This window comes from Pseudorasbora parva, chromosome 1 (assembly GCF_024679245.1).
Source record: "Pseudorasbora parva isolate DD20220531a chromosome 1, ASM2467924v1, whole genome shotgun sequence".
NCBI lineage: Eukaryota > Metazoa > Chordata > Actinopteri > Cypriniformes > Gobionidae > Pseudorasbora > Pseudorasbora parva.
Genome location: NC_090172.1, coordinates 35,699,904 through 35,727,640, shown reverse-complemented (window position 1 = coordinate 35,727,640; position 27,737 = coordinate 35,699,904). Strand labels below are relative to the sequence as shown.

General features: G+C 38.6%; 2 protein-coding genes across 3 annotated transcripts; one reads left to right on the top strand and one right to left on the bottom strand.

Annotated features, from left to right (window-relative positions):
- Window positions 1–21,863, top strand: lsp1b (lymphocyte specific protein 1 b). Of its 2 annotated transcripts, XM_067439060.1 has the most exons (13): window positions 1–214; window positions 5,142–5,288; window positions 5,698–6,148; window positions 6,284–6,393; window positions 7,277–7,493; window positions 11,351–11,389; window positions 12,121–12,164; window positions 12,711–12,792; window positions 13,275–13,409; window positions 14,393–14,491; window positions 15,049–15,141; window positions 15,395–15,482; window positions 21,676–21,863. In XM_067439060.1, the coding sequence occupies exons 1-12, from the start codon at window positions 156–158 to the stop codon at window positions 15,473–15,475; spliced, it is 1,557 nt and encodes a 518-aa protein (XP_067295161.1). In that variant the 5' UTR covers window positions 1–155; the 3' UTR covers window positions 15,476–15,482; window positions 21,676–21,863. The 2 variants fall into 2 exon arrangements, with proteins under 2 accessions (XP_067295161.1, XP_067295170.1); XM_067439069.1 differs by lacking the exon at window positions 11,351–11,389 and having other exon boundaries at window positions 5–214.
- Window positions 15,694–26,272, bottom strand: LOC137071232 (uncharacterized). The gene is made up of 3 exons (XM_067439047.1): window positions 26,190–26,272; window positions 24,524–24,554; window positions 15,694–21,097 (listed from the first exon to the last, which is right to left on the bottom strand). The coding sequence occupies exons 1-3, from the start codon at window positions 26,229–26,231 to the stop codon at window positions 16,728–16,730; spliced, it is 4,443 nt and encodes a 1,480-aa protein (XP_067295148.1). The 5' UTR covers window positions 26,232–26,272; the 3' UTR covers window positions 15,694–16,727.
- Between the last annotated feature and the right edge of the window lie 1,465 nt (window positions 26,273–27,737).

The window sequence follows — 27,737 nt, the reverse complement described above, 5'->3', positions numbered from 1 at the left end:
AGAGAGAGAGAGAGAGAGAGAGAGAGAGAGAGAGAGAGTAAATTCAGCTGGGTGAAAGAGGGGGAGCACATTCACACCCTTTAGGGGACTCACAGGAAAGGAGAGAATCACAGAACCAAGCAGTCAGATATTGTATTGAGTCAGTGAAACACATAATGTCCAGCTCAATCCTACGAAGGAATTCCAGCAAAAAGGGATTAGAGAAACTCCAGAGGTGAGATGTTCTTCATTTGTGTGTGTGTGTGTGTGTGTGTGTGTGTGTGTGTGTGTGTGTGTGTGTGTGTGGCCATTTGGTCAGAGGGGTAGTAGTCTTTGATCTACAGAGTCACACCAGTTCCTTTGCCTTTAAATGGAGTATGCTGCAGTTAATTAAATCCTGTTTCATGAATCTTGACTTAACCTAAATAATGACTTTTAAACTCTCACTTGCTTATAACAATCATCTGTTTTATCTAGAAATGCTGTAGCACTACATTTCATTAAGACAGTTTATCAGGCAGGACAGAGGGGTCAAGAGGGGAACTCAGAGCACGAGTTATGCTGTTTACCAGTTCTTCAGGGTGTTTCAAGGGAAGGGGGTTCTTCAAGGAAGGGTTCAAATCTTGTCAGTATTTTTTTTTTTTTGCGATTACTCTGCATTTCATATAAATTCTGTGGTTAAAGAATCCATAGATGCGGATGTAGTGAAACACAAATCACCAAGGCTTCCGAGGTGTTTTGAGGTTATATTCTTGTTTTTACATAGTTGTGAGCAATGTCATGAAATGATAATGTGTCTGTCTTGAGGATGTGTCTGTAGTTAAAGTAAAATCTGTCCCAAAAACGTCCCAGATGGCTGCTGTTCACACGACACATGGTGAGTCAATTCATGACATCATATGAAATGTCAATGACAGGCTTGAATAGCTTCTTTTATTACTGGAATTTTCCTGAGGGTGGTGACATCATCAGATCACCCCCTGCTCTAAATTTGCTGGATCTGAGATACAGAGCGGCCCCCTCCCACTCTGCCCTAAGGACCTGGAGATCCTCTAAACTGTGCCGGAAAATGTGAGCTGTTTCAACACCCAGCCACTCACACTGGGTTTATTAAACAAAGGACATAGTGCAGTTATCATTATACTCTGTTTTAATGCCTTGCTATGTTTATTTACTCAGTTCTCGGTATGATATGTGTTTTAACAGATTCAAATGTGTAAGCAGAATGTGTGTGGTTGAACAATTTGAATAACTGCTTTTTCTAAGCACAACAGTTTAGAAAGATGTATGTGTTTTTCTTCTTCCATGTGTAACATAATATGATCATGGAATTATGATTTACTAAACTACTGTTTACTTGGGGAAGGACGTCCAGAATATTAGAAATGAGAACACCACTGTTGCTTGTTTAGACAGGTTAAAGACAATATTCCTTTACAAAAAAAGTTTATTCAAGTGTGCTTTTAGCCTATGCTTCTTTTAAACAAAAAAAAAAAAAAGAAAGTTTACTTTCAGTCTAATTTCTATGTAATTAGAAATATACTTAAAATTGCACTTAAGTATACTTGACATATACTGACAGAATTATTTGGGCTACTTAGTAACTCTATATAACTTATTGTTCGAAAATATTTATAAAGAAATGTATCAGAATGTTTGTGTGAGCTGCTCTACTAGTGTACTAATGTACGCACAGGTCATTGGCGATATTACGTATCTTCTGAAAGTACATAATCTCTATATCAAAACATAGGTGAACAAACAGAAATAATTCATAAAATATTGCTAATGGAAATGTAAAATAAAGTAATCATCAAACATTAAAGTTGCCCTATGCAACTTTTCCGTCCACTAGAGGGCGCCTATTCAAAACAAAGGAGTAGTTTGATGACGCCAAGTTTGAGCTCAGAATCTTGGGACATGTGGTTTTCACCTCACAGCCGGTGGAAAATTAGCCTAGAAATCTAGACGCACCCTAGCGGCAGCAAATCTAATCTGCCCGCGAGTGTCGTCTAGCAACTCTCAATACCCTTCTGAGCTGTAATCGCCAAACTCGTGCTAGGCCAATCACATCGTGTATAGAGTCGGTGGGTGGGGCCATAATGATGACAGCCGAGTTGCGTTTGCGTGCTTCTAGTAAACACAGAGGCTGTCGAACTGCGATATTTCGAATCCGCTTTAACCGCGACTCTAGAAGATTTGGAGTTAAGCTTTTCTCTAAGAAAAGAACAAAGAACGGCACTGAAGTCATTCTTAAAAAGGGAAGATGTGTTCTGCCGACCGGATACAGCGAATGTTTAATCTATCAACAAGCTCTGTTTCACCTTCGTTGCTCTGGTTGGTTGTAGCGCTATTCTATCGCGTGCAGAGGGAGTTTGAAAGACAACTGGTCATCCCGCCTCTCGGATTGAGCCCTGTCTATGGTGAGTTTCCAGACCAAACATCTTGATGTGGGTCTGGCTTATAAGGCTAGTGGAAAATAGGACTCAGGCAGAAATGTGCATAGGTGCAGTTATTAACGTTACTCTAGTATTAAGCAGAGCAGGACCGATGTGTTGTGGAGTTGAGCAAAGCCGCTGGAGCGATTGTTAATGAGATGAATAAACGCCCCAGTGCAGCGGGACTTTTATTATGATAGGACTGGACAAAATTGCCAGGCGCCGGCGTTATTTCGGGCTGCTGTGAAACTTGTTCACACTGCTAACAGTGAATCGTTTCTGCCAAACAAAACCGGAAACCGAGGGTAACGCAGGCATAATGCTATTGACAGGTGACTCCCTCAGATACTATGCTCAGACATCCCGGGTCCTTGGTTAAAATAGCAATTTTCAAATGCCTAATTTACAAAATAGTTGGAAACATTTGAGATTGTAAGTAACTGAACAAAATATATAACAATGGCCTTGTGGTTTTTGGATATTTTACTGCAAAAATACAACAGTGCACCTTTAATAAGCATATGTCAACCCCATGAAGAGGAAACGACTGTGAAGCTTTGGGGGAGTTGATGGACTCGATCTACTCCAATCTGTGTTTTGATCATCCTTCCAGTCCAGTGTCAAGTTAGTCTTTGACAAAAATGTGATTTTTTTATCTTTTTAAAATGTTGCCTTTTCATTTAAACTTGCCCAGATTTAAGTGTTGATAAAATGGATGCATGAAACTAGAATAAAATGTGTTTAAAATGGAAGAGTTTAAAGGCATATTTGAAGTATACAAATGTAATACCTTAATAGGAACATAGTAGTATACTTAAAATGCAAAGATAGTATATAAATTGTAAACTATAACTATGATGTTATGTTCACAAAGAAAACTAACAAGTATACTTCCAGTATAAAACTACTAAACTAGTAGTTAACTGTTAGGCTACTTCAAAGTGCACTTTTAAAAACAAAAAAATGAAAGTAACTAAACTTACTACAGTTACACTTTTAGTACACATAAATGTATACTTTAGTATACTTTATATATACTAAAACTGGGCCAATTTAGTCCCAATCAGTATTGAAATGATACACTTGGATGTTTACTACATTAATATTGGTATACTACAGTATACTTAAAAATATACTTGACCATTACTTAAGTATACTCAATTTAAGGAACTTGAAGAATACTTAAAAAGTGTTAGCAAATAGTGCATCAGTTCCCAGAGGTGTGTGTAAAGTGTCTAGCAGAAGAGACTTAAGTAAAACTTGTGATTTAATGGATGATTGTGGAAAACTACACAGCACAATAATATAAATATTTAATTAAAGGTGTTGATACAGTGGTTTTGTTTAGTTTCTGTAATGTCAGCCCCCATAAAGGAAGCCTGTGAGCCATTTCCTGCCAGTGTGAACCCTGCACTTCCTGTCCTTGTTTAACTTACTTCCTGTCCATCTTTGACCCTACCATCTGTCAGATGACCCCTATCGCTGTCATAATAATGATGATGCGTAGGGATATTATAATAACAAATTTTGCTGGACGATAAATTGGCCAAGAAATTATTGCAATAAACGATAATATTGTCGTTTGAGACCATTTTCCTCTAAAATAATGATAATGGCATAATAATGCACTTGAATAAATACCAAAAACAATAAATAAAATGGATGAAAACTGCAACGGATGATTGTGTTTTAGGTGCATATTAGGGGTGGCATTCACAAAACCCAAGATTCGGGTCATGGTTTTCGGTTCTGTATGGTTCTTGTTGTTGTTGTTTTTTTTTTTTTATCATTAACACTCCAAAAATGTACTTCAGAATATAATATAACTTAATTATCCACAATTTATGATAAAGTATTAACAATGTTTTAATCATGTAATATCATGCAATCATGCCCAAACTGAACTTGACTTGACCATCTCTCAAGAGAGAAGACATTGATGACATTTTTATTTATTTGGCAAAAAAGGAGAATGTGTATAGCTATCTCTACTGGAACTTATGCCTTTTTAGCACACAAAGATTGAACTGAATAATTAACTTGCATTTATCAAACTGCCAATTTCAGTGTAGCTTTAATGCCGCCTTCACGTGCTATCAGAAATTTGATAATGGAGGGTGTTCAAGTGCAATTTTTACCTAGAAAACTAGTATTTACGATAATTCCGAATGCGCGTGAATGCCGCCTTGTTTTTTGTCGACGCGTCCGCACGAGCGCGAGGGTGTGCACGGCAAAAAATTATGTCAACGCAGTGCGTGAGACCTCATTACCCTTGGCGGTTTACACGTCAAATTTTGTAACTTTGCGTGTTGCTCCACAACCAAAGAAGCACGAGTTCCAGGCTAATCTGGCCGAGCATGACATCTCATCATTCCAGCACCTCTGTCTGTGCGTCGAGTATAAACACCTTCCTAAACAGACACGCATACAAGCATCCAAATGACAATTATTGTGGCCGGAAAAATGATCAAGCTCATTTTTTATCGGGATTAATTGATTTGTTGACTCTTCGCGACAGGCCTAATGCGTTATTGACCTCAAGATATAGACATATCAGCTTCTGTTTACCTTAATGCACAACACAAATGCAGCATTTGATTAAGTTATCTTATTTTTTTTTTTAACATGTGAATTATTATTATTATTATTATTATTATTATTATTATTATTATTATTATTATTATTATTATTATTCATTTTCATTACTTGTTTTTGTGTATACAGGATCACTGCTCAGCGCAGTCTGGAGGATGCAGAAGAAATTGAGAGAGAACGACGACGGCGTTCACGAGCCAGTACCTCTACTGAGACTTCTCAAGCTAATGTGACTCCACAGGACAGCCCTTGCTCTGCACAGACTCTGGACAACCAGTTAGTTTCAAAAACCTTAAAGCATACTCCATTCTTCATCAAATACATAGAAGAAACTGTGTTGTGTGTATTTGTTTTGTTTCCATGGAATCTCAACCCCCAGATTGCGGCTCAAGCCAACTTTCTCTGTTTTACTCATTGTGTTGTGTTAATCTGTTTGTGAGTTTGTATGTGAATATGTGACAAGACCACACCTGCTCAGTTTATACAGTTACAGTTTATTCTATTCTATTCTATTCTATTCTATTCTATTCTATTCTATTCTATTCTATTCTATTCTATTCCATTCTATTCTATTCTATTCTATTCTATTCTATTCTAACAGAATTAACTCTTGTAAATAGACTAGTTATTCTCATATCGGTATCTGAGTGAGTGGCATATCTGAAAGGGTTTCACTGTTTGTTAGGGGTCAGAATGATCTGGTTCCAAGGTCTCCTCCATCCTCCCTGGAAGAGGACGAAGGCTTCAGTGACTGGACACATCTAAGCAGGCGCAGACAGGAACAAATGGAACATAAAAATGTTGAAACACATCTCAATGGCTCTCGTCCCTCAAAACCCCAGCTCTGCTCCAGCATTGCTCAACATAGTAAACTGCATGATTTAAACATGTATGACAGCGCCCCATCTATACAGACTCGACCCCCTTTTTCAAATCAGCAAAACCTGGATGAGGATGGTAATGATGAAGACTGGTGTGCCAGAGAGCAGGAAAGAAGGGCTAACATTAAAGCTGTAGAGAGGGAGGAGGGAGAGATCAGACGGTGGTGTGCAGAGGAGGATGATCCGATGAGAATTAAAGGTCATGAATCATCTTTCTGGAAAAAACAAAATCCAAGCTGTGATATGGATGAGAAGGTAAAATATTTAGCAATGAATTTCACCTCAACACAGTCGTGCATCAAATGTGTCGTTTAAATGTCTTTCAAATGTCCCTACTATAACTGCTTCATGCAGCGGACATACAAGCTTCTAAATCTGTTCCTTTTACAGAGAGAAAAGAAGGTAGAGAGGAAGATATCCTACACCTCCACAGTCATCCTACAACAGAATGGGAGACAGTACAGCACAAATGGACAAGAGGGCAGGAGAATAAATGACAGGTACAGGCTTAGACAGACACACACTTTTATTTTCAGAGCTTCAAACACTTGAAGTCATTCTTGTTCTGCTGCACTTATTCAACTTTTAAAACTCAAACTTTAAATAAACTTTAAATAACGAATATACTTGGCTGTTATTATGTAAATACCATACGCTATTAAAGGCTTTGGTCCCACTTTATATTAGGTGGCCTTAACTACTATGTACTTACATAAAAAATAAGTACAATATACTTATTGTATTGATATTGTATTGCAAAACACTTTTGCAAATATTGAGTTGGAGGGTAAGGTCAGGGACAGGTGTGGAGGTACAATGTAAAAACATGTATGTACACAATAAGTGCATTGTATCAAATTAAATCATTTAAATGTAAGTACATAGTTAAGGCCACCTAATATAAAGTGGGTCCAAGGCTTTTAAAAATATAAAAAAAAATATTTAAATTTAAAGTTCTTAAATGGGGGGCTTGTTTATCTAATCCTGCCAATCACAATTTTAAAGCAACATGTGACTGCTTACCTCACTCATCACTCCTTTGACGGTTATGAAAAAGCATCTGACATGCTATATGGAGACATAGCCATGCTGGAGATCGGTTTGAGAAGAGTGTACCAATGATTGGGCAGCAATAGAGTTTGCTCTGTGTTGAGAAATGTCATGATAAAACCACACAAGTTTCACAACGACTTCCCCAGAACAAATGTCCTTCCTGAGTTCAGCCCATTTAATCTTACTCAGAGGAGTGAAGATACAGAGTAACATGGACTCTACAGTTGATTCAGCAGCTCTCAGCAGTCCAGAGAGGTAAAAAAACACTGCATTTGAGGTAGAATACTTTATTCATGAATCATTTTTCTTTATCAATCTTGTTGTATTTAGTGTGTCGGAGGAAGTGTTTGTGAAAGACAGTGAGGAGAACCCGCAGAACAGAGAAACAGGGGATCAGACTCATGAGGAGGTGCAGAGGATGATGAGAGAGGAGGAGAGAGAGAAGAAGAGGAGGGGTGTGATGGAGAAGTTAAAGAGGTTGAGTATATCCAGCGGAGATCCAGAGGAGCCCTTCAGTCCTCTCAGCCCCAGGAGCCCCTCCTACATGGTATGACATCATCAGACACATCGAACCTCAAAATGACATTGCAATTGAAGATTTGTTACAGATATGTCCACACACACTTGTTAAACAGTATTCAATTTAAAATTAACAAGTCTGTGGCTCCCATATGCTGTGTTTGCACATATCCGCTCCTTTGACCATATCCATTTTTTTGTCTTGCCAGTTTGTATTTACTTATAACATGACTCATATCTACGTATACTATAGATGAATCCCAACCCAAACTAGAATAAATCAATTGGAGATTGTGGTTCACACTTAAAATGGCTGCATTAAGATATAAAAGGTCTGCACTCTAAAAAATACTTTTATTATTTTCAAGCACAAGATAAAAAATAGTACAACATTGCTGTCTATAAAAATGATCTGTCTGGTAATTCTTTGACTTTAAAGGGGGGGTGAAATGCTGTTTCATGCATACTGATCTTTTTACACTGTTAAAGACTTGGAATCCCATACTAAACATAGAAAAAGTTTCAAAAGTTAAGGTGGACGTTTGATGGGAGTATTTCTTTGTCAAAAATACTACTTCCGGTTAGTCATAAGTTTCGGCAAGTTTTTAGAGATCATGCGTCCCCTTGACGTCCCCTTGACGTTAATGGGGGCGGAATTTCCTTGTATGGGCCTTACGGACAATTCTACCGGAAGCGCGTGAGAGAGAGAGAGGGAGAGAGCGAAAGTAACAGGCTACGCCCATCAAAGCGCTGGCTTGTAGGATGCTGGACAGGTGATGTGCACATAACAATGTCACCAAAAAAGTGCGTTTTTGGTTGCCAGACCAAGACAGTCCTGCACAGATTCCCCAAAAACCCCGCGTTAAGGCAACAGTGGATGTAATTTGCTTTTCCGGATCAGCAACTGAGTTGCGCGAATGTTTATATCTGTTCGCTGCATTTCGGTGCCGACTGTTTCATAAACAAGGCCCAGCTCGACGCCGGATTTTCCCGATCGCCTAATGCTGAATGATGGAGCAGTCCCAACGTTAGAAGGGTGAGTGAGACTGCTTCAAATGTCTGTGTTTTTGCCTATGCTCATCAAGTAGCCCAAACATGATCACGTATAGTTAATTGATCAATGGAGCATGCGATGTGTAGTGCGTGTACATTTGTTTAGCTGGCCACTATATGTGTAACTTTATGTTTGTGTATTGTAAAAGCACTCCAAACAACAATACACAAAGAGGGGGGAAATATGTAAACTAAATAAGCACGCTTCTTCATTCAAATGTGCTACTATTCCATGTCTTTCTATGTAAACACTAACTTAACCTGCCGTGCAAAACCAGTCCGCTTACTGTCTACACAAACCACGCGTAAACACACAAACACACGTGCACAACTGCACTTCCCACATGTACACCTTCAAAGACAAAAATACGACGATATAATTCAAGTATAAATATGTAAATAACACAAGCCGCTAAGCATATTATATAGTTAGTGTATAACTTTTACCACATAGAGACGTCCTGCTCTAGTCGTTTTTGCTGCTGCTCCTGTTCAACTTCAGCCTCTGGGTCTGATTCCGGATCATAGATGTATGGCTTTATCTGATTAAAAGCCATATTTTTATTTTGAATAAAGTTTTTTTCCCGCTGTTAGGGATGACACAGCTTTACGACGCACTCGACTCAACACAATAGCAGCAGCGAGCACACGTCATTATTTAGCTCCGCTCACACGACACGCCCCCACCCGCTCGGCTTTTTTCGGAAAGACTCGGAACAGCGCATCTTTCTTATATAAATATAAAAAAAATAAAGACTTTTCGGAGATATGCAGGATGCAATGCTACTCTATAGGTACTCAAGATTGACATGACACTGACTGAAACTGAGTGTTTCACCCCCCCTTTAATGCACAGCAGAAGTAATTATCCCACTTATGATCACTTGCAAGCAAGGTCAAGTTTAAGCCTTCATTGATGTTTGAATCACAAAATTTGACTGAACGGATAAAAATTCCAGTAGTTCTTGTTAGTTAATTTAAGGGTGCTTTCACACTAGCACTTTTGTTCCGCAGTTCGGTTTGTTTGGATGATGTGAACGAATTCTTCCGAATTTGGGTGCGCACCCGCGAACCTTACCCGAGTCTGCTTAAAAAGGTTCGGTTCATGTAAACTCTGGTACGGTTCGCTGCTGATGTGAATGCAATCATACTAAATCGTGGAAGTGAACCACTATTATGATGAATGATTTGATAAAAATGTGTGTTTTGTGCGCGTTTCACTCATTTACCTTACAAGCGTCACTGACATGCTGCAAGAAGAGAGCTGTAGCTCTCATTTCTGCTCGTCTTCGGCGTTCTTTGGAGCATTTTCAGTACATTTGCAGCAGATAGACGCTAGTGCCATTACGTACTGAAGCTTTGGTAATAAAAAACCAATGGTTAAAAAAAAAAATGACGGGAGCAACACTGTGCATTTCGCCACCTTCATCTAGGTAAACAGCTGCTGATTGATGACGCACACAAACCTCGGTTCGGACCCAAATAATATAATATGAACACAGTCAGCGGGGGCAGGGGGAAGGGGAAGCAATCGAACTCGGGTTCGGTCCAGGCAATCGAACCAAGTACCCTAATATCTACAGTGGTTAGAACTAGAATTCTGAAGTAAAATAATGTAGTGTGGTAAGAGAAAAAGATTGTGCATGTGAATTGCGTCTGTCCAGCATCTCTAGCTGTGAGTTTAATTACTTCATAAACAGCAACAGTTTTACCTCGTTGCTGAAAAATACAATGAAACTTTCAGCAGTGCTTTTCAGTCTTACTTTATGTATTCATGCATTCTATTACCTATATTACATAAAGTTTCTGCCTACATAAAATAAGCTCTGAGATTCTGATTCATAATATAACCTAAAGAAAAGTTATCTTTGTGGGTAAAAGTTTTTTTTTCTTTAGTTGTGGTGGGTTGGAATTCCAATGGGAAACTGATATGCATGTTTAGACGTAGTACAGATACCCATATACTGTATGTATTTGATTTAAAACCACATTTGGAAGTGGCTCAGAACAAATGCAATGAAAAAATATCTTATAGCCTTCTACACATTTTTGTTCGCAGTTATGTTCGCAGCAATGTTAGATTTTTGTGCCTGTGAAAACACAGCTATAGAAACAGAACAGAACTGCACATGCGCATTGGCTGGACCAACCGGAAATATTTTTAAATGCTATTTTAGCATAAGAAACTACATTTATGGGACAGTTCATGTCAGATTCATTTGAAATATTTTATTTAAATGTAAGTTTGGCCAACAGTTTTTGATATTCTAGCATGCCTGAAAATATAATGCAAATATCTCCACAAAATGAACTGACTTCAGGGTTTCAGGATTATTAGAAACATTTTTTCTAGAGCTAAAGTCTGCAGGAGTGTGACCCACCATGAGCAGGACACTCTGCAAAGACTGGATTATCTTGTTTGTTTCTGTAAGGGCAAATTTCTCAGATGATAATAAACCTGAACAACTTATATTGTAGAGACCTTTAATGAGGAAATACCTTAATGAAGAAAACTACATCTGTACAATTTGGTGGTGTTTGTTCAGTGCATAATTGGCTCAAATCACCTTTATGAATAACAGATACTGATATACAACATGATACAAAACACACAGTTGTGCATTGTGCTCAGTGGTGTTTTCACTCTGTAACTGGATCTGGTATCTTCTATGTGCTGTATTCGTGACTGATGTCTTCCATGTGCTGTGTGTGGTTCTGATTTTTCTTGCAATGGTATTGTGGGTTGAGGGATAAAGATTGCAGAACATGAAGCATATGCTTTACATTGCTGAGGTGCTTTGTATGTGTGTGTCGTCTGCTTGCTGGTTTCAGGCTGAGGGTGAGGAGTGGCAATCAGAAGGTGCAAGTTCGGTGAGTTGCTTACTATCTGCATGTGCATGATAGGATTAGAGTGTTTGTGTGTGTCTGCTAGTACTGTGCACCTTACGCTTGCTTTATAAAGCTGCAGTTATAATTGCTTTGTGTTTGTTCTGTCTGTCTATGATCATATTCCCTTCTGTCTTACTTTTGCAATTTTCTGATAAAATCCTGATAAAGTGACGCATTTAGTGAACCATTTTTTTTTATGTAAGAACATTTATTGTGACCTCAGTGCCCTGAATATATCAGTGTGTGTAAGACTTACTTTAAAGGCAATAGATCAGTTTTTAACAGCACATATAATGATGACATTTTATAAACACAGGAAACTGGAGGCAGGAAGACATTTTGGGAACGCACACATACAAAAGCACCTCGTCCTTTACTGTTGGGTCAAACTGAAGTGGAAGAAAGAAAGGTCAACCAGTTACAGGGATTTAGAAGATCAGCAAAGCCCCCGGCAATGAAATTATGAAATAATCTGTTTACAACATCAGTGGGCTTTTGAGTAATGGCTCAAAATCTTGACAGAGTATGGCTTACTACTTATTACTTTTTGCAATCGTCATCTGTTGCCCAATGAAGTTGCACTGCATTTCACTTTTTCCCTTTCGCCTGGAAACGTTGCACGAAATATTGGCATAAAGGGTTTTATGTTTAGGATTCTATACATACTTCAAATCCATTTACAAATAAACGTTGCTTTACTTTTCAATCTACAGATTACTGAGAGGACTGAGTCTCTAAACCGCTCCGTTAAAAAAAAGTAAGTAGACTTCAGAAACACGTACACATTGAGATCAATGGGTACAAGTGATTTATTGTAGGATTCATTGTATAAAAAAAATCCCCTCATAGTGTGGAGTGTGAGAAGAAGCAGGGGCAGAACTGTTTTTCTGTGCTGTGGTGTGACATCATGGGTTCATCCGTATTTTCTGTTTGATCTAAACACTACACATGAATGATTAACTCATGAATGAACAGCTGTTTGAAACATGGTTCGCCTTTCAGGCAGGCAGACATGACTTGACATGCTTCTCTTTATGTACCCTTCTCCTGCTCAATAAACAGAAAATGATGAAGGATTGTTTTGTCATTTATCACATGTATCTCAGAAGCCTGGCTATTCTTTTCCACATTGTTTTGTCCTGGCATGAAGTATAAACAATATACTTCACTCTGCTTTTGTTTGTATCTCACACTACTTTATGAGTCATGACCCTCTTCGTGTCACTACTTGTTCTGAGATTATACGTTTCTTGGAAGAACAGTGGCGCGCTTAAGGTAATATTTCATCTGTTTGTGAAAACAGGAACAGCATAAAGAAGACCCAGCCTCCCACGATCATCTCGAAGTTAGATGGCAGGTTGGAGCAGTACAACCATGCCATTGAGGTGAATTATCTTCACACACACTTGTATAATGTCAATTTATAGTTACATTTTTTGCTTATATTCATATAAATACACCTGCTTAGTTAAATGCTGCTGCTTTTACATGGATTTCTTTACACATGCAGCTCTCATTACCACACCCAGTTCTTACGTACACCTGCTCTGATGTTTACCACTCTGATCTCACTGCCGAGGTGCTTTCAGACACCCTGCATGCACAGGCATCTCTTCTATTAGTCATACTGACTCGCACAAACAATTGTGCTCTTAGCCGGTCCTCTGTTTTCCTGCCACCTCACTGTCAGGAAGTGTGTAAAAGCCCCATGGCATGGTGTGTATTATAGATCCAGGTGTTACTTTGCTTTGTTGCTGAGAATTAAACAGGTGTTTTACCACATAGTCTCTGCTGTGAATCAGATAGCGTAATATTATAATCATAATAATTATATAATATCATAGTGTGTGTTTTTGTGCATGTGCAGGAGTGCTATAAAGAGGGAAATGTAGTCAAGCTAATGGATGTCCCAACACCACCAGAGCCCGTATCTGCTCGGAAGACCCTGTTTGAGGCGGGGGAAGCCTGGAATCAGAATTCAACGAGGGCTGTGTCCGCTAAGGTTCAAAATGATCATCCACTGTTTATCAATACATTATTTATTATGTCTTTCTTTACACAAAAATGGAAATTTTGTCACCATTTTATCACCATCATGTTGTGCCAAACCGTTATGATTTTTGTTCTTCTGTGGAGCATAAACGAAGATATTTAGAAGAATTCCTCAGTGTTTTTCTTTCTTTCTTTCTTTCTTTCTTTCTTTCTTTCTTTCTTTCTTTCTTTCTTTCTTTCTTTCTTTCTTTCTTTCTTTCTTTCTTTCTTTCTTTCTTTCTTTCTACTACATATCAAGTCACTAGGGTTCAGTGTTTTAGACTCTGACCCTTTTTTAAATTATGTTCCCAAAAGACATTTATATAGGTTTAGAACAACATGAAAGTAAATGATGACAGAATTTTTATTTTCTGAGAACAGAACGCAAGTCCCAGTACGCAAAAAAAAGAAAGAAGTGATGGTAAGCTACAGATAAAAATAAGTGCTTACTGCGTACTGATGCTTATCGGCCCACTTTGAGCACTGGATGTACTGCTCATGAAGAAAACTTGCAAATAGATTAGAAATAAATAGCAAATTAAGAAAACATCTTCATCAGTTTGACAACACATGCACTGCAAATGCTCACAACACAAACCACTGAAAATAGCACAGACTATAATGGAAATGTGTACAGGAGACCATTAAAAGTGACAAACCTGGCTGGGACATGCTTGTTCAATGTCTACTCGTCGGTTTTGTCGATGACCTGAAAGGCTAAGTTTGTTGTTTGTTTATTTTAACATCCTGATGTGCATTGTGAGTATTTGCAGGACGTGGTGTTGTCAAATTGATGATGTTTTCTTAATTTGCTGGTATTTTTTGTATTTTCGTGTCTCCTTTAGTTGCAGTGCATTCATCACTCTCTGCCATCATAGGTTTGACACTAAAATTGAGTTAGTGAGTGAGGGATTAAATGAATAAATAAATGAAGACTTTGTTCATCTGATTCAGGATACAGAGGGAATGAATGTGGGTGTGGCAGATCTAATTAACCAATGGGTGAAAGGAAACTCTGATGTCAACACCAAGAGCCCCACCTCCAAAGCAGCTGTAAGTTTATAAGGGACTCTGAATGTTAATTGAATAGTTTCTTTCTTGAATCCTGTTAAAAGTAATTTTCTTCTTTTGTATACTATATGTTCTTTTTCTTCAACTTTAGTTCTCTTCTTTCCATTTTTCTTGTGTCTGCTGTTCTTCTAATCCTTTTCAATAAGGTAAACATTTCCTATCTCTCTTTTTCTACATATTGAATAGTTGAGTAAAAGGATTTGGGTGTTTTCTCACTCTTTCAAAATGTCAGTGGGGGTCCACTGGGTTAAAGTCCTGCAATGCCATGGACTCTGTTAGAAGACACCAGCTATTTTAAAAAATGTCTGATGTCTGCTTTGTTTTTGTGACTTTTTTGTTTTGAACTGCTGCTATTTATATGTGTTTTCTGGATAAAACCTATGGAAAATGTAAACGATTTTGTAAGTTTAAAGTTCATGCTGTGGCAGGTCATGTGATGGGAGAGATCCCTGAAACAAGCCTGTTGTTCAATGACGCCATCTACTGGTTAAGGCTTGAACTAATCTATGCCATTTATTATCTTTCTTTATGTGTGTTAGTGTCAGGATGTTAAGGCTGGTGAGGTGCGTAACATAAAATCATTGTGGGAGAATCTGGGAGACGGCTTGTCACAGGATAAACCATGTGCAAAGGTATCATGACTCCTAATGACACTAAACCATGATAAACCCTAAAGAAACCTTCTTCTAAACTTCTATTATGTTTTAACTGTTAAAACAACCCATAAACAACACCAGAATCAGTTACAATCATCATTTGAGTGTGGCTGTTCACATTAAACACAGGCTCATTCTCTTGCATTTTTAAAGTGTTAGTTTAATTTTAGTAGTAAGTCCCCTTCACTTGGTTTTGGAGGTTTAAAGGTTATAATTTGATCTTTTTCAGGGATCAGCTGGAAAAAGATACAAATTTGTTGAGAATGGGCACGGGAAGTATGAGAAGGTCTTCATTGATGACACAAACTAAGGATCAAGTAAGAAATGTATTTTCTTTATTCATATTTTTTTACTCAAAATAACAAAATATAAATTCAGCATGTTCATTACTACACATAATTCATGCTTTACTAAAGTAACTCAATTATGATAATGTGCTGTACATTAGCTTTGTTTTCCGCTGGTTATTTACAGAATCAAACACACTGAGCTATATTAAAATAACTTATGGGTGTACACGGTAGGGCACATGTATGATTATTTTATTGTGGTTTCTCTGTTATCATGCATAACAAAATCTGTGCTGGTTCCATTTGAAGTGTTCATTTAGGATATATGTAGTCAGTTCTCACAGAAGTAGATCTCAGATTCATGCTAAAGTTGAACTACTATGTGCATAGAGTGAGTAAAGAGCATGACATTACAATCAGCTGGATTTTCCAACAGAGATCCCTGAAGTACAAGGGCTGCCATAATTGCGAGCTTATAAAAAGTTTTTTCCCCTTTTTTGTCTGGCAGCTGGGTAGTATTCTGTAAATCTCACATGCCTGCCGTCACACATTTCAGTCTAATGAATATTTGTGACACTGAACAACAAATTAATCCATAAGCATAAAATCACTTGCAACATTTCACTAGAAATGTGTCAGTAAGAAAACATCCAAAACTCAAATGGTTTTATCCTATATTAAGAAAAGTGAAAATGAACACATCTGAAAATAGTAAGGTCTTATTTCATGATCAACATATTGAGATTTCATTTTTAATTTTAAATGTCCTTCTTTCATGCTCTAGTTCTAGCTTTCCACTTTTGGAAAGCAACATGGCCATCATGTCATAACTCATTCTGAGCAAGGCTCTTGACACCGCTCAGGACGTCCCATTCTAAACTCTCTATTCAGAACACGTCTGCTCGCGCCACCCAGCTCAGCTGACGTGAGCAAACTGAAACCCAGGATCCATCCACATTGCTCTCTGAGCCACTTTCCTTGTTTGATCATTCTCACCATTACGTTTTCAATCCTTGCTCACTTCCTCACTCACTCCCGCCACATCACGAACAGCTGCACCCATCAGTTGCCCTCTCACAGCAGGAATGCACTAGGCCTCAATTTCTGCTGACCAGCCCCTTACTGCACTGCTCAGAGCAGAGTACAGTGCATAGTTGATCTCGTCGTTGATTTCATGAAGAATAAGGCAATTATATTTACAGCACTACAATGCTACACGATTGGATAATTTTGTAGTTGAAATCAATTTTACACTTTACATTCGATATTCAATCAAACATCTTCCATTTTCCCTGTAGAGCTACCGAATCCTTTAGCTGTTCTGTTGAAGTCTTTCGGCTCTTCACCTTTCTGTTTGCGATTCAGCAGCCCTCTTTCAAAGGAAGTAGCTATTTTGTTGAGAGGTTTGGCAGCTGCCTCCTTCAGCTTCCGGGCATCGAAGCGCGGGCTGTAGAGAAGGATGGGCAGACGGTGGACGAAGGATGGGACTAACTGGTCATCCTTCTCTATGTTTTTGCGCTCTTCTTCGGTTTTGTTGCTTTGTATCTGCTTCATAATGTTCTCCTTTGTGGCAAACATATGAAAAAGTACAGCATCCCACATTTTTGTTACCTTAGGCTCATCTTTCTTTTTGACCACATCCTGTCCACCTGATGACTGTTCTTTGGCCCTTGCAGACTTGTCTTTACCACTTATTTTTATATCTGCTTTCTGAGCATTTTTCTCCGCATCAGGCTCTGGAAAACTGGGGGCATCAGGTTCAACAACCATGTGTTTTTTCAGCCTTGTCCAGCCACTGAGTTTGGCTTTCAGGCCTTTGGGTTTCTGAGCACCCTTGGGTTCATTTAGTCTCTTCTGATCATCTGGTGTAGGTTCAGAAGGAGTCTCTTTGCTAAACTTGCCATCTTCAGTGGCTATAGCCTTAGCCTCATGTTGTCTTTCAGTGGGTAATGAATCTTTTAAACACTTCTGATGTTTTGAGGTATCAGACTTTATCACTTTAACTTCAGCATCTGTGTTGAGATCAATTTTTGAATTCGGAGCAGTTATATGTTGTGCCTTTACATCTATATTCGATGATTTGGCTTCTGTCTGGGATTTAGCACATCTTTCCTCAGATGAAGAGTGTGGTAGAGATTTGGCAGCCTTGAGAAGCATTGCAACAAGACCATTTTCTGCATTTGGAGCTTTTTTACAAGTTTTGATGTTTAAACACGGTAAAGGTTTTTGAGTGTCAGAATTTAAGGATTTGGACTGCACACTATCCATATTCAATTTGTTATTTGATGGTTTGATAGAATCCCTTTGTAGTGTTGTTGAATTGCTTGATTTCAATTCAACTTTAACTTTACCTGCAGCTTTGAAATCAGTGTGGGTTTTATTGGAGTCCTGTAAGTCTGATTCCAAATCTACCAATGGGTCTTTTATAACACCACTAATGGGTATTACGTTTTCATTGACGTTTTCTTGTTTAGAGGATTTATCCATTGCCAAGTGTGTGACTAGAGCCTCAGAGTAAGGTGCAGTTGAAAATAGCTGTCCATCTGAGGGAATTTTGGATAATGATTTTCTTTTGTTTGAAGGGCTTGGAATAGATTTCATATTGTTTTCATGTTTCTGCATTTGCTGACTTTTGGTTTCTTCTGTGTTTTGGTTGATTTTAGCAGTGGATTTCAAGGAGGAAGGTGTTGAGTTTGGGTTTAATAAAACATCAGTAGTATTTTCTCCTGGTTTAGAGTGAACTGCTGGATTAGATACACCTGATTTAAATGTATTTTCAAGTTGAAATGCATCTGGTTTAGAGGGACCTGCAGTATTAAATATATCTGTTTTAGGGGGACTTTGATAATTAAATATATCTGATTTGGGCAAAACTACAGGACTGGCTGCATTAGACTTGTATGTGGCTTCATGTCTGGTTATTTCTGTCTTTAATGGGACTGTATAGCTAGATGAACCTAACATTGAATGACCTGTAGATTTAGTTTCCTCTAGCTTTGAGAGGGCTGCACGTTTAATATCAGGAGGGACTTTAGTGTAACTTCTGGTGTCTGCAGATGGCATTCTAGAATCTGTGATATTGGTTGAGTTTGTTGTGATTTTATTTACAGCAAAACCTTCCTCGTTGGTGTTTATGATATTGTGGAGTTGATTGCCTGTAAAGATGGCAGTAGAAGAATCACAGACAGCAGAGTAGGTTTCTAAACAACTTTTTGATAAACATGTCATGGTGTTCTTCTCTTCATTTGCAGAAACGTGTGACTGCATCATTTTCACTGATGCCGGGTTAAAACTTTCTGTTGGATATATAGATCTGTGTGCAGTCTCTGACTGCACTGTTTGCACCGGGATATTTTGAACCGACAAGAAATTCTTTGTTAACAATCCGGTTATATTTGAGTTCTGAATATTTGATTGTGCCAGGGGAAAAGGGTAAGTTGGCATTTTTTTCCCCTCTGCAGCAAAAGGAGGGGTGGGGATGTCTGTAGGTCCTGAATTTAGTTGTCTATGAGCCTCTGCTACAGCAGTGGGATTTACAACCATTCTTAAAGGTGCATTTTGAAGCCCATGGTACATTGCATCTTCAGGAACTAAAGCAAGAGGCCTTGGCTGTACTCCAGATATCGTCTCTTGCTCCTTTAAACTCTGATCTGCTATTTCCAAAGTGGGATTATTGACAGTTTCTATTTCAGTTACTAGTACCTTTGCTTGGTCTGTCATCGCGATTTGTGAGGGCTGCACACCCACTGAAGTTTGTAAAGCCTCTGAACCTGCTGAGGATTTCTCTGCATTGAAATCAGATATAAAGCTAAGTTTTTCTTGAGATGTCTTGTTTGTAGTTTTGGACATGTAATTCTCATATGTCATGTTTTTAATATCTTCTGGTACTTCAGGCTTAGACACAGATAAATCACCATGTGAATTCACCTTGATTCCACCATAAGCAGTATATTCAGCAGGTGTCAAACCATAGTATGTTGACTTTCGCTTCGAGACGTTAATATCATTTTGCAGTGGCCTCTGATTGCCCACAAACCGTGCTGGTGGTCTTGGTGACCAGTATACAGGAGTACTGGGGGTTTGGTAGTTTCGGGAGGGTACAGGCATGGATGATTCCTCACTTACATCTGTTGGAACAGGCTTGGTTGGTGTCGTTATACAGGTTTCTGAAGTTTCAGTTTTAGTCATTGGATACTCCTGTAGAACTGTAGATGTAAGCACCTCACATGCTCTAGAGCTTGACTTACTAGTCTCGGTAGGGGTCTTAGATAAGGAAACTTCACATTTAGAAATCTTTGGTGTTAAGCATTCCTCAGAATAGGCATGAGAAATGAATGGTTTGAGTCCTCTCGGGAACACAACACCATTTGGAATGGAGTTCATTATTTTATCCACAGCAATTTTTTTAAGGCCATCATCATGATCAACTGCTGCACTCTGAGCTTTTACACTAACCGATGAGGGAGGTTGAAGCCTGTGATTTTGAAATATGGGTTCCTGATGGTTTTCTGTGGAGACTCTTGCCTCCATTGTGGATGATAATGTAGAGTTGAATGCAAACAAGGGTTGATTATCTGCAGAAGCTTCAAAAACAGTTCTTATTGAGCTTACATGTGTATTCATCTGACTAGGAGGTGGTTGAACATACCTTATTCCTGAATTTTGATTAACATCTATCTCTTGATTTTTTGCATTAGATGGTGCTTCTTGTAAAGCTGAACCACAGGCCCAGGAGTCTTGAATAGGGGGCTTTGATATCTCATAAAATGAAGTTTTTGGAGTGTAAATTGTTGTTTGTGGAAAAGCAGCTATTTTCTCCATTGCTGGAGTCTTGAATTGTGATTCAGATGTTTCCATGACGTGACTGTTTGTGAGAGGTGAGTGAGTAATGAGTGCAGGTGCAATGTTTTTATATCCTTCCACATTGGATTGGCTCACTGGAACCTGAGAGATTGATGGTTGTGTCTGGGAACCCGTTGCACAGGCTGATGTCAAATTTGGAGCGGAAGGTCGAACTGGAGCCAAATGGGGAGCTTGTATTTGCACTGAGGCTTGATAGGACTGTTGTTCGCCGAATGTGCCGTGAGTTGTCCTTACTCTTGATGAACTGGACTGTAGTGTTTGACTGAAGGCTATCTCAAAGGATGTATCTGGGTCTGCATCTGTGGCCTGCTCTGAGTCATCGTCAAAAAGGATAGATGAGCATGTGTATAGAGGTGCGATCTGGTGCTCCAGCGATCGGGCAGGGTAAGAGTACGACTGTGCAGACAGTGTGGGCGTGGAACTGTAGTGTGAGTTGGCGGGGTGAAAGTATGGGGAGGTGGAGTGACGGTAGAAAGGACTGCTGGAGGAATATCGAGACTCAAGGGTCCTGCTAAAGAGAGGGGTTTCTGGAGTCCTTGGAGGTGTGGAGTGGTCACTGTGCTCCAGGTCAGGGCTGGCCTCATTTACTGGTGAAAGATTTGACCGGAATGGGATGGGTGTCTGAGAGGAAGTGCCTACTTTCTTTTTGCCACTTTTCTTCATGAGTTTCTGCAGGCGTGCATTGTCTCGCCCTGGTTTTGGCAGTATAGGGGGAGGGTACTGCTGTGGAAGCAGACTAGGCTGACTACCATAACTTAAAGCCATCAGCATTTCAACACCTGCATTAAAAACAAGCCACAAATACATGTCTGGTATTAAAAATAAAACTTCAATTTAGACTGAACGCTAACTTTGGTTTTAAACTTGATCTCTCTTTCTCCATATGAACTGGGAATATCACTACATCATCATGCTTGATACATGCTTAAAGAATTCGAACGTTTTACATACATTACATACATTTGGGACATATATACTGTAAAAAAAATCTAAGTTGTAAATAAAACAAATATTATTAGAGTATGTTTTACAAGAAAATACTATTTTTCTATTTAATCTTTCTACTTTCTACTATCGTTCTACTTAATTTCAATTTGTTTCTAAGGAAGTCCTACACTTTTTTTTAAATGTAATTTAAAAAAATGTATTTTCTTAAATAAAAATGTAATTAATTTGAAGCCTATTGTCCACACCCAGAAGCTAATTTGATATTTACATTTTTACTTGAGGGTCACATGCAGGATACACTCCGCATGCTTAAATTGATAATTGATGATTTCTCTCTCTCTCTCTCTCTCTCTCTCTCTCTCTCTCTCTCTCTCTCTCTCTCTCTCTCTCTCTCTCTCTCTCTCTCTAGCTGGAAAAGATGTCTGAAGACAGGATGCTAATGTGATGACCGTCCTTCAGCTATTGCACTGTTAAAAAATGTTTTTTAAACCCACACATTTTTTTGTGTGTAAACTTTTACGTTTTAATTGGTCCCTTATATTTTAAAGGGATAGTTCAATTTAAAATGAAAATTCTGTCATCCTTTACTCACCCTCAAGTTGTCTCAAACCTGTATGAATTTCTTTCTTCAGCTGAACACAAGGGAAGATATTTTGAAGAATGTCAGTAACCAAACAGTTAACTGGAGCCATTCCCTGGGTCCCAATTCGCATACTATCCATCCTAAATAGTATTCGAAAATAGAATTAGTATGTCCCAAATCGTATTATGTTGAAAAGAGTATTCCAAAGATTCCCGGATGGTTTACTATTTCCGGTCCGAATTCACAGTATGGATCGATGGGCACTCTTAACGGCTGATATTGCCCACAACCCACTGCGAGTTGGACGAGGATTCGATTACAAACGCGGATAAAAAGCGTTAAAAAACTACAAACATGACGGATGTGCGAGTTCGACGGTTAAGTAGAGAAATTTAGATAAAGGGGTTTGAGTGACCAACTATCAATATTTAACCTGACAAAAATATATTTATTCAGTGTTGTCACATTATATTTCACCCGCAGCAGCATTGAGAACTTTTGTAATGACACATTTGGCCATTAACTTTTAAATGCATCATTATATTTAAACTGTCAATAACATGAAGAGAGTCTCTGCATTAAAGACCCATAAATGGCAGATCAACGAGCGGCTACATTTCTCTCCGATACGGTAGGAGATTAAACTGAATGTGAAGGATTTGAACTGTGACGAATCTGACGATGATTGACAGGGCAGATAAACGGTGACGGGATGCACGTAACTAAGCGACAGAGTCCGTTAAAGATGGCGAAGTAGTATGTCCCGAAGCTTGCATACTTTTCTGCTACACCCTCAAAAGTATATACTTTTTCTTCACAAAAAGAGTACATACTTTTAGGACGTAGTATAAGTAGGCGAATTGGGACGCAGCAATTGACTTCCATAATAGGAAAAAAAATACTATGGAAGTCAATGGCTCCAGTTAACTGTTTGGTTACTGACATTCTTCAAAATATCTTCCCCTGTGTTCAGCTGATGAAAGAAATTCATACAGGTTTGAAACAACTTAAGGGTGAGTAAAAGACGACAGAATTTTTATTTTAAAGTGAACTATCCCTTAACTACCCCTAAAATCAAAGTGGTGCCAAGGCCTCAATCACTTTGAATAACTTTACTGATGATGAAAATAAAGTTGTAACTTTAAAAACTCTATATAAAAAATATAATTGAAAAAAAGTAAAAGTGAGTGACATAACCTGTTGTAACAAGTTACATATTTGGAAACAAAGATGCTGTTTTAATCACAATTGACATTTACAGTGTGGTTATTAGTTACAATAACATCACATTAATGTGTCAACCGTTAAATCATGGGTTTCTAATCCTGTCCTTCTGAGTTTAGCTCTGACACAACTTTCTATCTGGAAGTTTGTAAGGATCCTGAAGACCTTGATTAGCTGGTTCAGGTGTGTTTAATTAAGGCTAGAGCTAAACTCTGCTGGAAGGTGCACCATGAGGAACAGTATTCAACACCTCTTCTTTTAATATAAGTATTTTTGTGAAAACAAACGTAATTTACAGAAAGTAAATATGCAGAAATATATATACTTTTTTGTCAAAATGTTGAATAATTTCTTTCTAGCTGATACAAATTTTCTTTTGGTTTAGTTAGCGTTTTTTTTTCCTGAGCATTCTTACTCTCAATGCCCTGCTCTCATTTAGTTTTCTTTCCTTTCTCGTGATTGTCTTTTAAAATATTGTCTCCATATAAATGAATAATATTCTGTTAAGTAGCCTTAACCAATCAAACAAACAACTGTGCAGTGGAAGGTGTATTTGTCACAAATAAAACTCAATTTCCAGGAGTGTTTTGTCTCTTTGTTCAATTCTTCAATTCCATACTTTAATAAAAATATACATAGTACGTTGTAGAATGTCTTTCCATGTATATTTACATTTAGACATCCTGCATTTCACAGGCATATAAATACCGTGATTTTTTTCAGGATTATCTGTTTGTCCTCTGTTAATAGGTTAATAAGCATACATGACCCTTAAATATGATGAACTTATCAAATTCAAATTGACCATTATACAGAATGGTCAATATTGTAATATTCTTGCGTGTACATACAGTCTGTGACTCCCTCTGTATCTGGGTTACTTTAGTATCTGTGTGTATTCTAGTGCCTGTGTGACAGTAGTGTCCCTGAAATCTGATCTTGAGCTGCTCTACATTTTATTTTTGCTCACGGAAAGACTGCACATCCTGCAACCACAATAAGATAAACACCCCAGGCTCAATTCTATCACAACAGCACAGAGGGGGAAATTACACTAATAACTACTTTCATTAGAATGCATTTAATCATTTTCTTATAATACATAAGATAGATAATTATTGCCTTTTTTTAATCTGTGTATCTGGTTGTCAAACATGTTAACCTCAGTGTCCTAATACCCTCCCTGATTAATGAACTGTTCTGAGGTCTGTGTGAGTGTGTGCTTTGCTTAGACCTGTGTCAGGTGTCTGAGTGCTGAAAACCTTAGACATGCCTGTTTGATTTAGGCTCTATTAGCATAATGCGTCTGTTCCATTAATAGTGGAAAGACTTCATGCTAAATCGTTGTTTATGCTACTGTGTATTCTAAAACATGCAATTGCAGTATTTTTTTTTTTTATGAAATACTTCCGGGTATGATGATAGTGCTATAAGCATTCATGAGACTTACAGTGAGGCCAGAAGAGAGAGATGATTCTGGTCTGCAAAAGAGATGAATAGATATGAAATTAATATCAGTTAATACGTACTGTGAAATACATTTACAAGGTGCACAAATGCCACACACTGGCTATTATAATATAATGCCCAACAAAGATGTTAAATGACAAAGCAGCTTTCAATGGTTTTAAAGCAGGCACTTGTATAGTGCCAGTCAGCACAATGAGCAGAGGCCTAACGTCTCTCACAGAGCCATGCACCAGACACCCTCTAACAGATCACAGACACACTGTTAATGAAAGCTAAACTGCGTGTTTTGTTTTTACCTGTGCAAGTACTGCTGTGCAATTAAGTGTGCGTCTGCAGGGTCCAACTCCGTGTGAGTGCGGTGGGGACAGATCAGAGCAACAGGACATGGTGACCTACCCCTTTTCCATGCCAAAAATAAAACTCCATGCCCTGAATTCAAGCTGCGCTCTGACAGCCAGTGAGATCTAACCAGCAGGGGCTTTCCACTTCACCTGAAACGTATGGCAGGCCCAATGCATGTGTTATGGTTATCAAAAGTCTTTCACGCATTTATGATGCTGAAGACGAGGTATTGCTGTTTTATGCAGCAGTAAAATTGTTAACTAAGTCTGCTGATGTGTTTTGGGTGCAAATTCACATTTAAAGTCGGCTTGAAATTGAAGTTGCAATAGTATTTTTCCCCCTGTTGTGGCATGCACTATATTGCCAAAGGTGTAAAATTAAGTACCTAGGCATTTGTGAAAGAATGTGTCACTCTCAGGAGCTCAGTAAAATCAAGCCTGGTACCGTGATAGTTTGCCACCTTTGCAATAAGTCCATTCGTGAAATTTCCTCACTAATAAATATTTTCCATGGTCAACTGTTAGTGCTATTATAACAAAGTGGAAGCAATTCACATTATCTCAAGAACAGTGTGTAGAGAGCTTAATGGAATGGGTTTCCATGGCCAAGCAGCTGCATCCAAGCCTTACATCACCAAGTGTAATGCAAAGTGTACGATGCAGTAGTGTAAAGCACGCCATCACGGGACTCTAGAGCAGTGGAGATGTTTTCTCTGGAGTGACTAATCACGCTTCTCTGTCTGGAGTCTGGGTTTGGCAGTTGGCAGGAGAATGGTGCTGGCCTGACTGCATTTTGTCAAGTGTAAATTATGGTGTGGGGTTGTCTTTCAGGGGTTGGGCTTGGCCACTTAGTTCCAGTGAAAGGAACTCTTAGTGTGTCAGCATACCAAGACATTTTGGACAATTTCATGCTCCCAACTTTGTAGGAACAATTTGGGGATGGCCCCTTCCTGTTCCAACATGACTTCGCACCAGTGTGCCAAGCAAACTCAATAAAGACATGGATGAGTGAGTTTGGTGCGGAGGAACTTGATTAGCCTGCACAGAGTCATGACCTCAACCCTTTAGAACACCTTTGGGATGAATAAAAGCGGAGACTGTGAACCAGTCCTTCTTGTCCAACATCAGTGCCTGACCTCTCAATGCGCTTCTAGAAGAATGGTCAAACATTTCCATAAGCAAACACCTAAACACCTAAACCTTGTGGAAAACCGTCCCAGAAAAGTTGAAGCCTGCAGATTACGAATAAATTGTCTTTAATTGTCATTAAGTCCATGTGCATATAAAGGCAACCTGTTTAAGTACCAGGTGGCTGAGCCAGGAGTCCTTTCTGTGTGGAGTTTGCATGTTCTCCCTGATTCTTTGTGGGTTTCCTCCGGGTACTTCCTTTCCCCCCTGCAATTAGAAAACATGCGGTATATGTGAAGGTGTGAATGCTTGTGTGTGAATGCCAAGCCATGTAATGGGGAGAATTTGAGAAAGACCTGGCAACCAAACCTGGAAAAATCATTCAATGTTCATTCATTCAATGAAAATGTGTCTCTCGTGTATAGTGAGATGGCCAGAGAATCACCAAGACTGACTGAGAGAGAGGAAGAGAGAGAGAGAGAGAGAGAGAGAGAGAGAGAGAGAGAGAGAGAGAGAGAGAGAGAGAGAGAGAGAGAGAGAGAGAGAGAGAGAGAGAGAGAGAGAGAGAGAGAGAGAGAGAGAGAGAGAGCGCTCACATACAGGGCAGGACACCCAGAGAATGACCCCTTGCATTATTTAGTGGAAACACACCAACTCAATCCAACAATTCGGTCAAAACTCACAAAAATTAAAGAAATAGGGAGAAAAAAAAACCAAGAAGATTACATCAATGACTGGCAAATCAAAATAGCACAAATAAACAAATTGAAGTACTTCTGTAGAATAAAGACTGATTATCAATTGGCACCTTACCTGATCCAAACTAAAGACTATCGTCAGAGAAAACTCCTGACGAAGTATCGTTTGAGTGAGCACAGTCTGAGTGTGGAGACGGGCCGACACAAGCAGAGCTGGAGAGCCAGAGAGCTCAGACTGTGCTCACACTGCCCTGATGGAGTCGTAGAGGACGAGCTGCACTTCCTCACACAGTGCAGCAAATATAACAACATCAGAGAAATGTACTTCACCCAAATCACTCAAATGTTCCCCGAATTCCAGCAAGCAAGTGACATCGCCAAACTGTGTTATATCTTAGGAGAAAAAGAGAAATGTCTCCACTTGGCAGCACAGTATGTGTCCTCCTGCCATATCATGATCGACAAAGGCTGAACCCTCTTTAGTCTCTTCACTGCCCTCTGTAACCATTTACCCTGTATCTTACAACCGATTGACTTATGTCATACTATATTTACAATATAGCATGTATGTTTTTTTGTTTTTTTCTTTCTTTCTTTTTTCTTCTTTAATTATATTTTGTATTTAGATATCTATACCTGTATAACTTGTTACATGTTTTATGATTTGGCAACATTGTACTATCCGACAGTCATGCCAATAAAGCTGAATTGAATTGAATTGAATTGAATTGAGAGAGAGAGAGAGAGAGAGAGAGAGAGAGAGAGAGAGAGAATGTTCTTCAGATTTAGTCTCTTCAGAAAATCATAAAAAAAGTTATAGAAGTTTAAGTTTATGAGAATGAATTATGAATAATATTTTATAAAACAACATATATAATTTTAAAACATGATGAGCTGTAAAACTAGAAAATCAAAGCCATAAATCTAAAAAAGCTGTGTTTCAATTTTGAGGTTAATATCTCAAAAAATGAGCTCTCATGCTGCGTTCACACCGCATGCGAATGACGCGAATAAATCGCGCTATTCG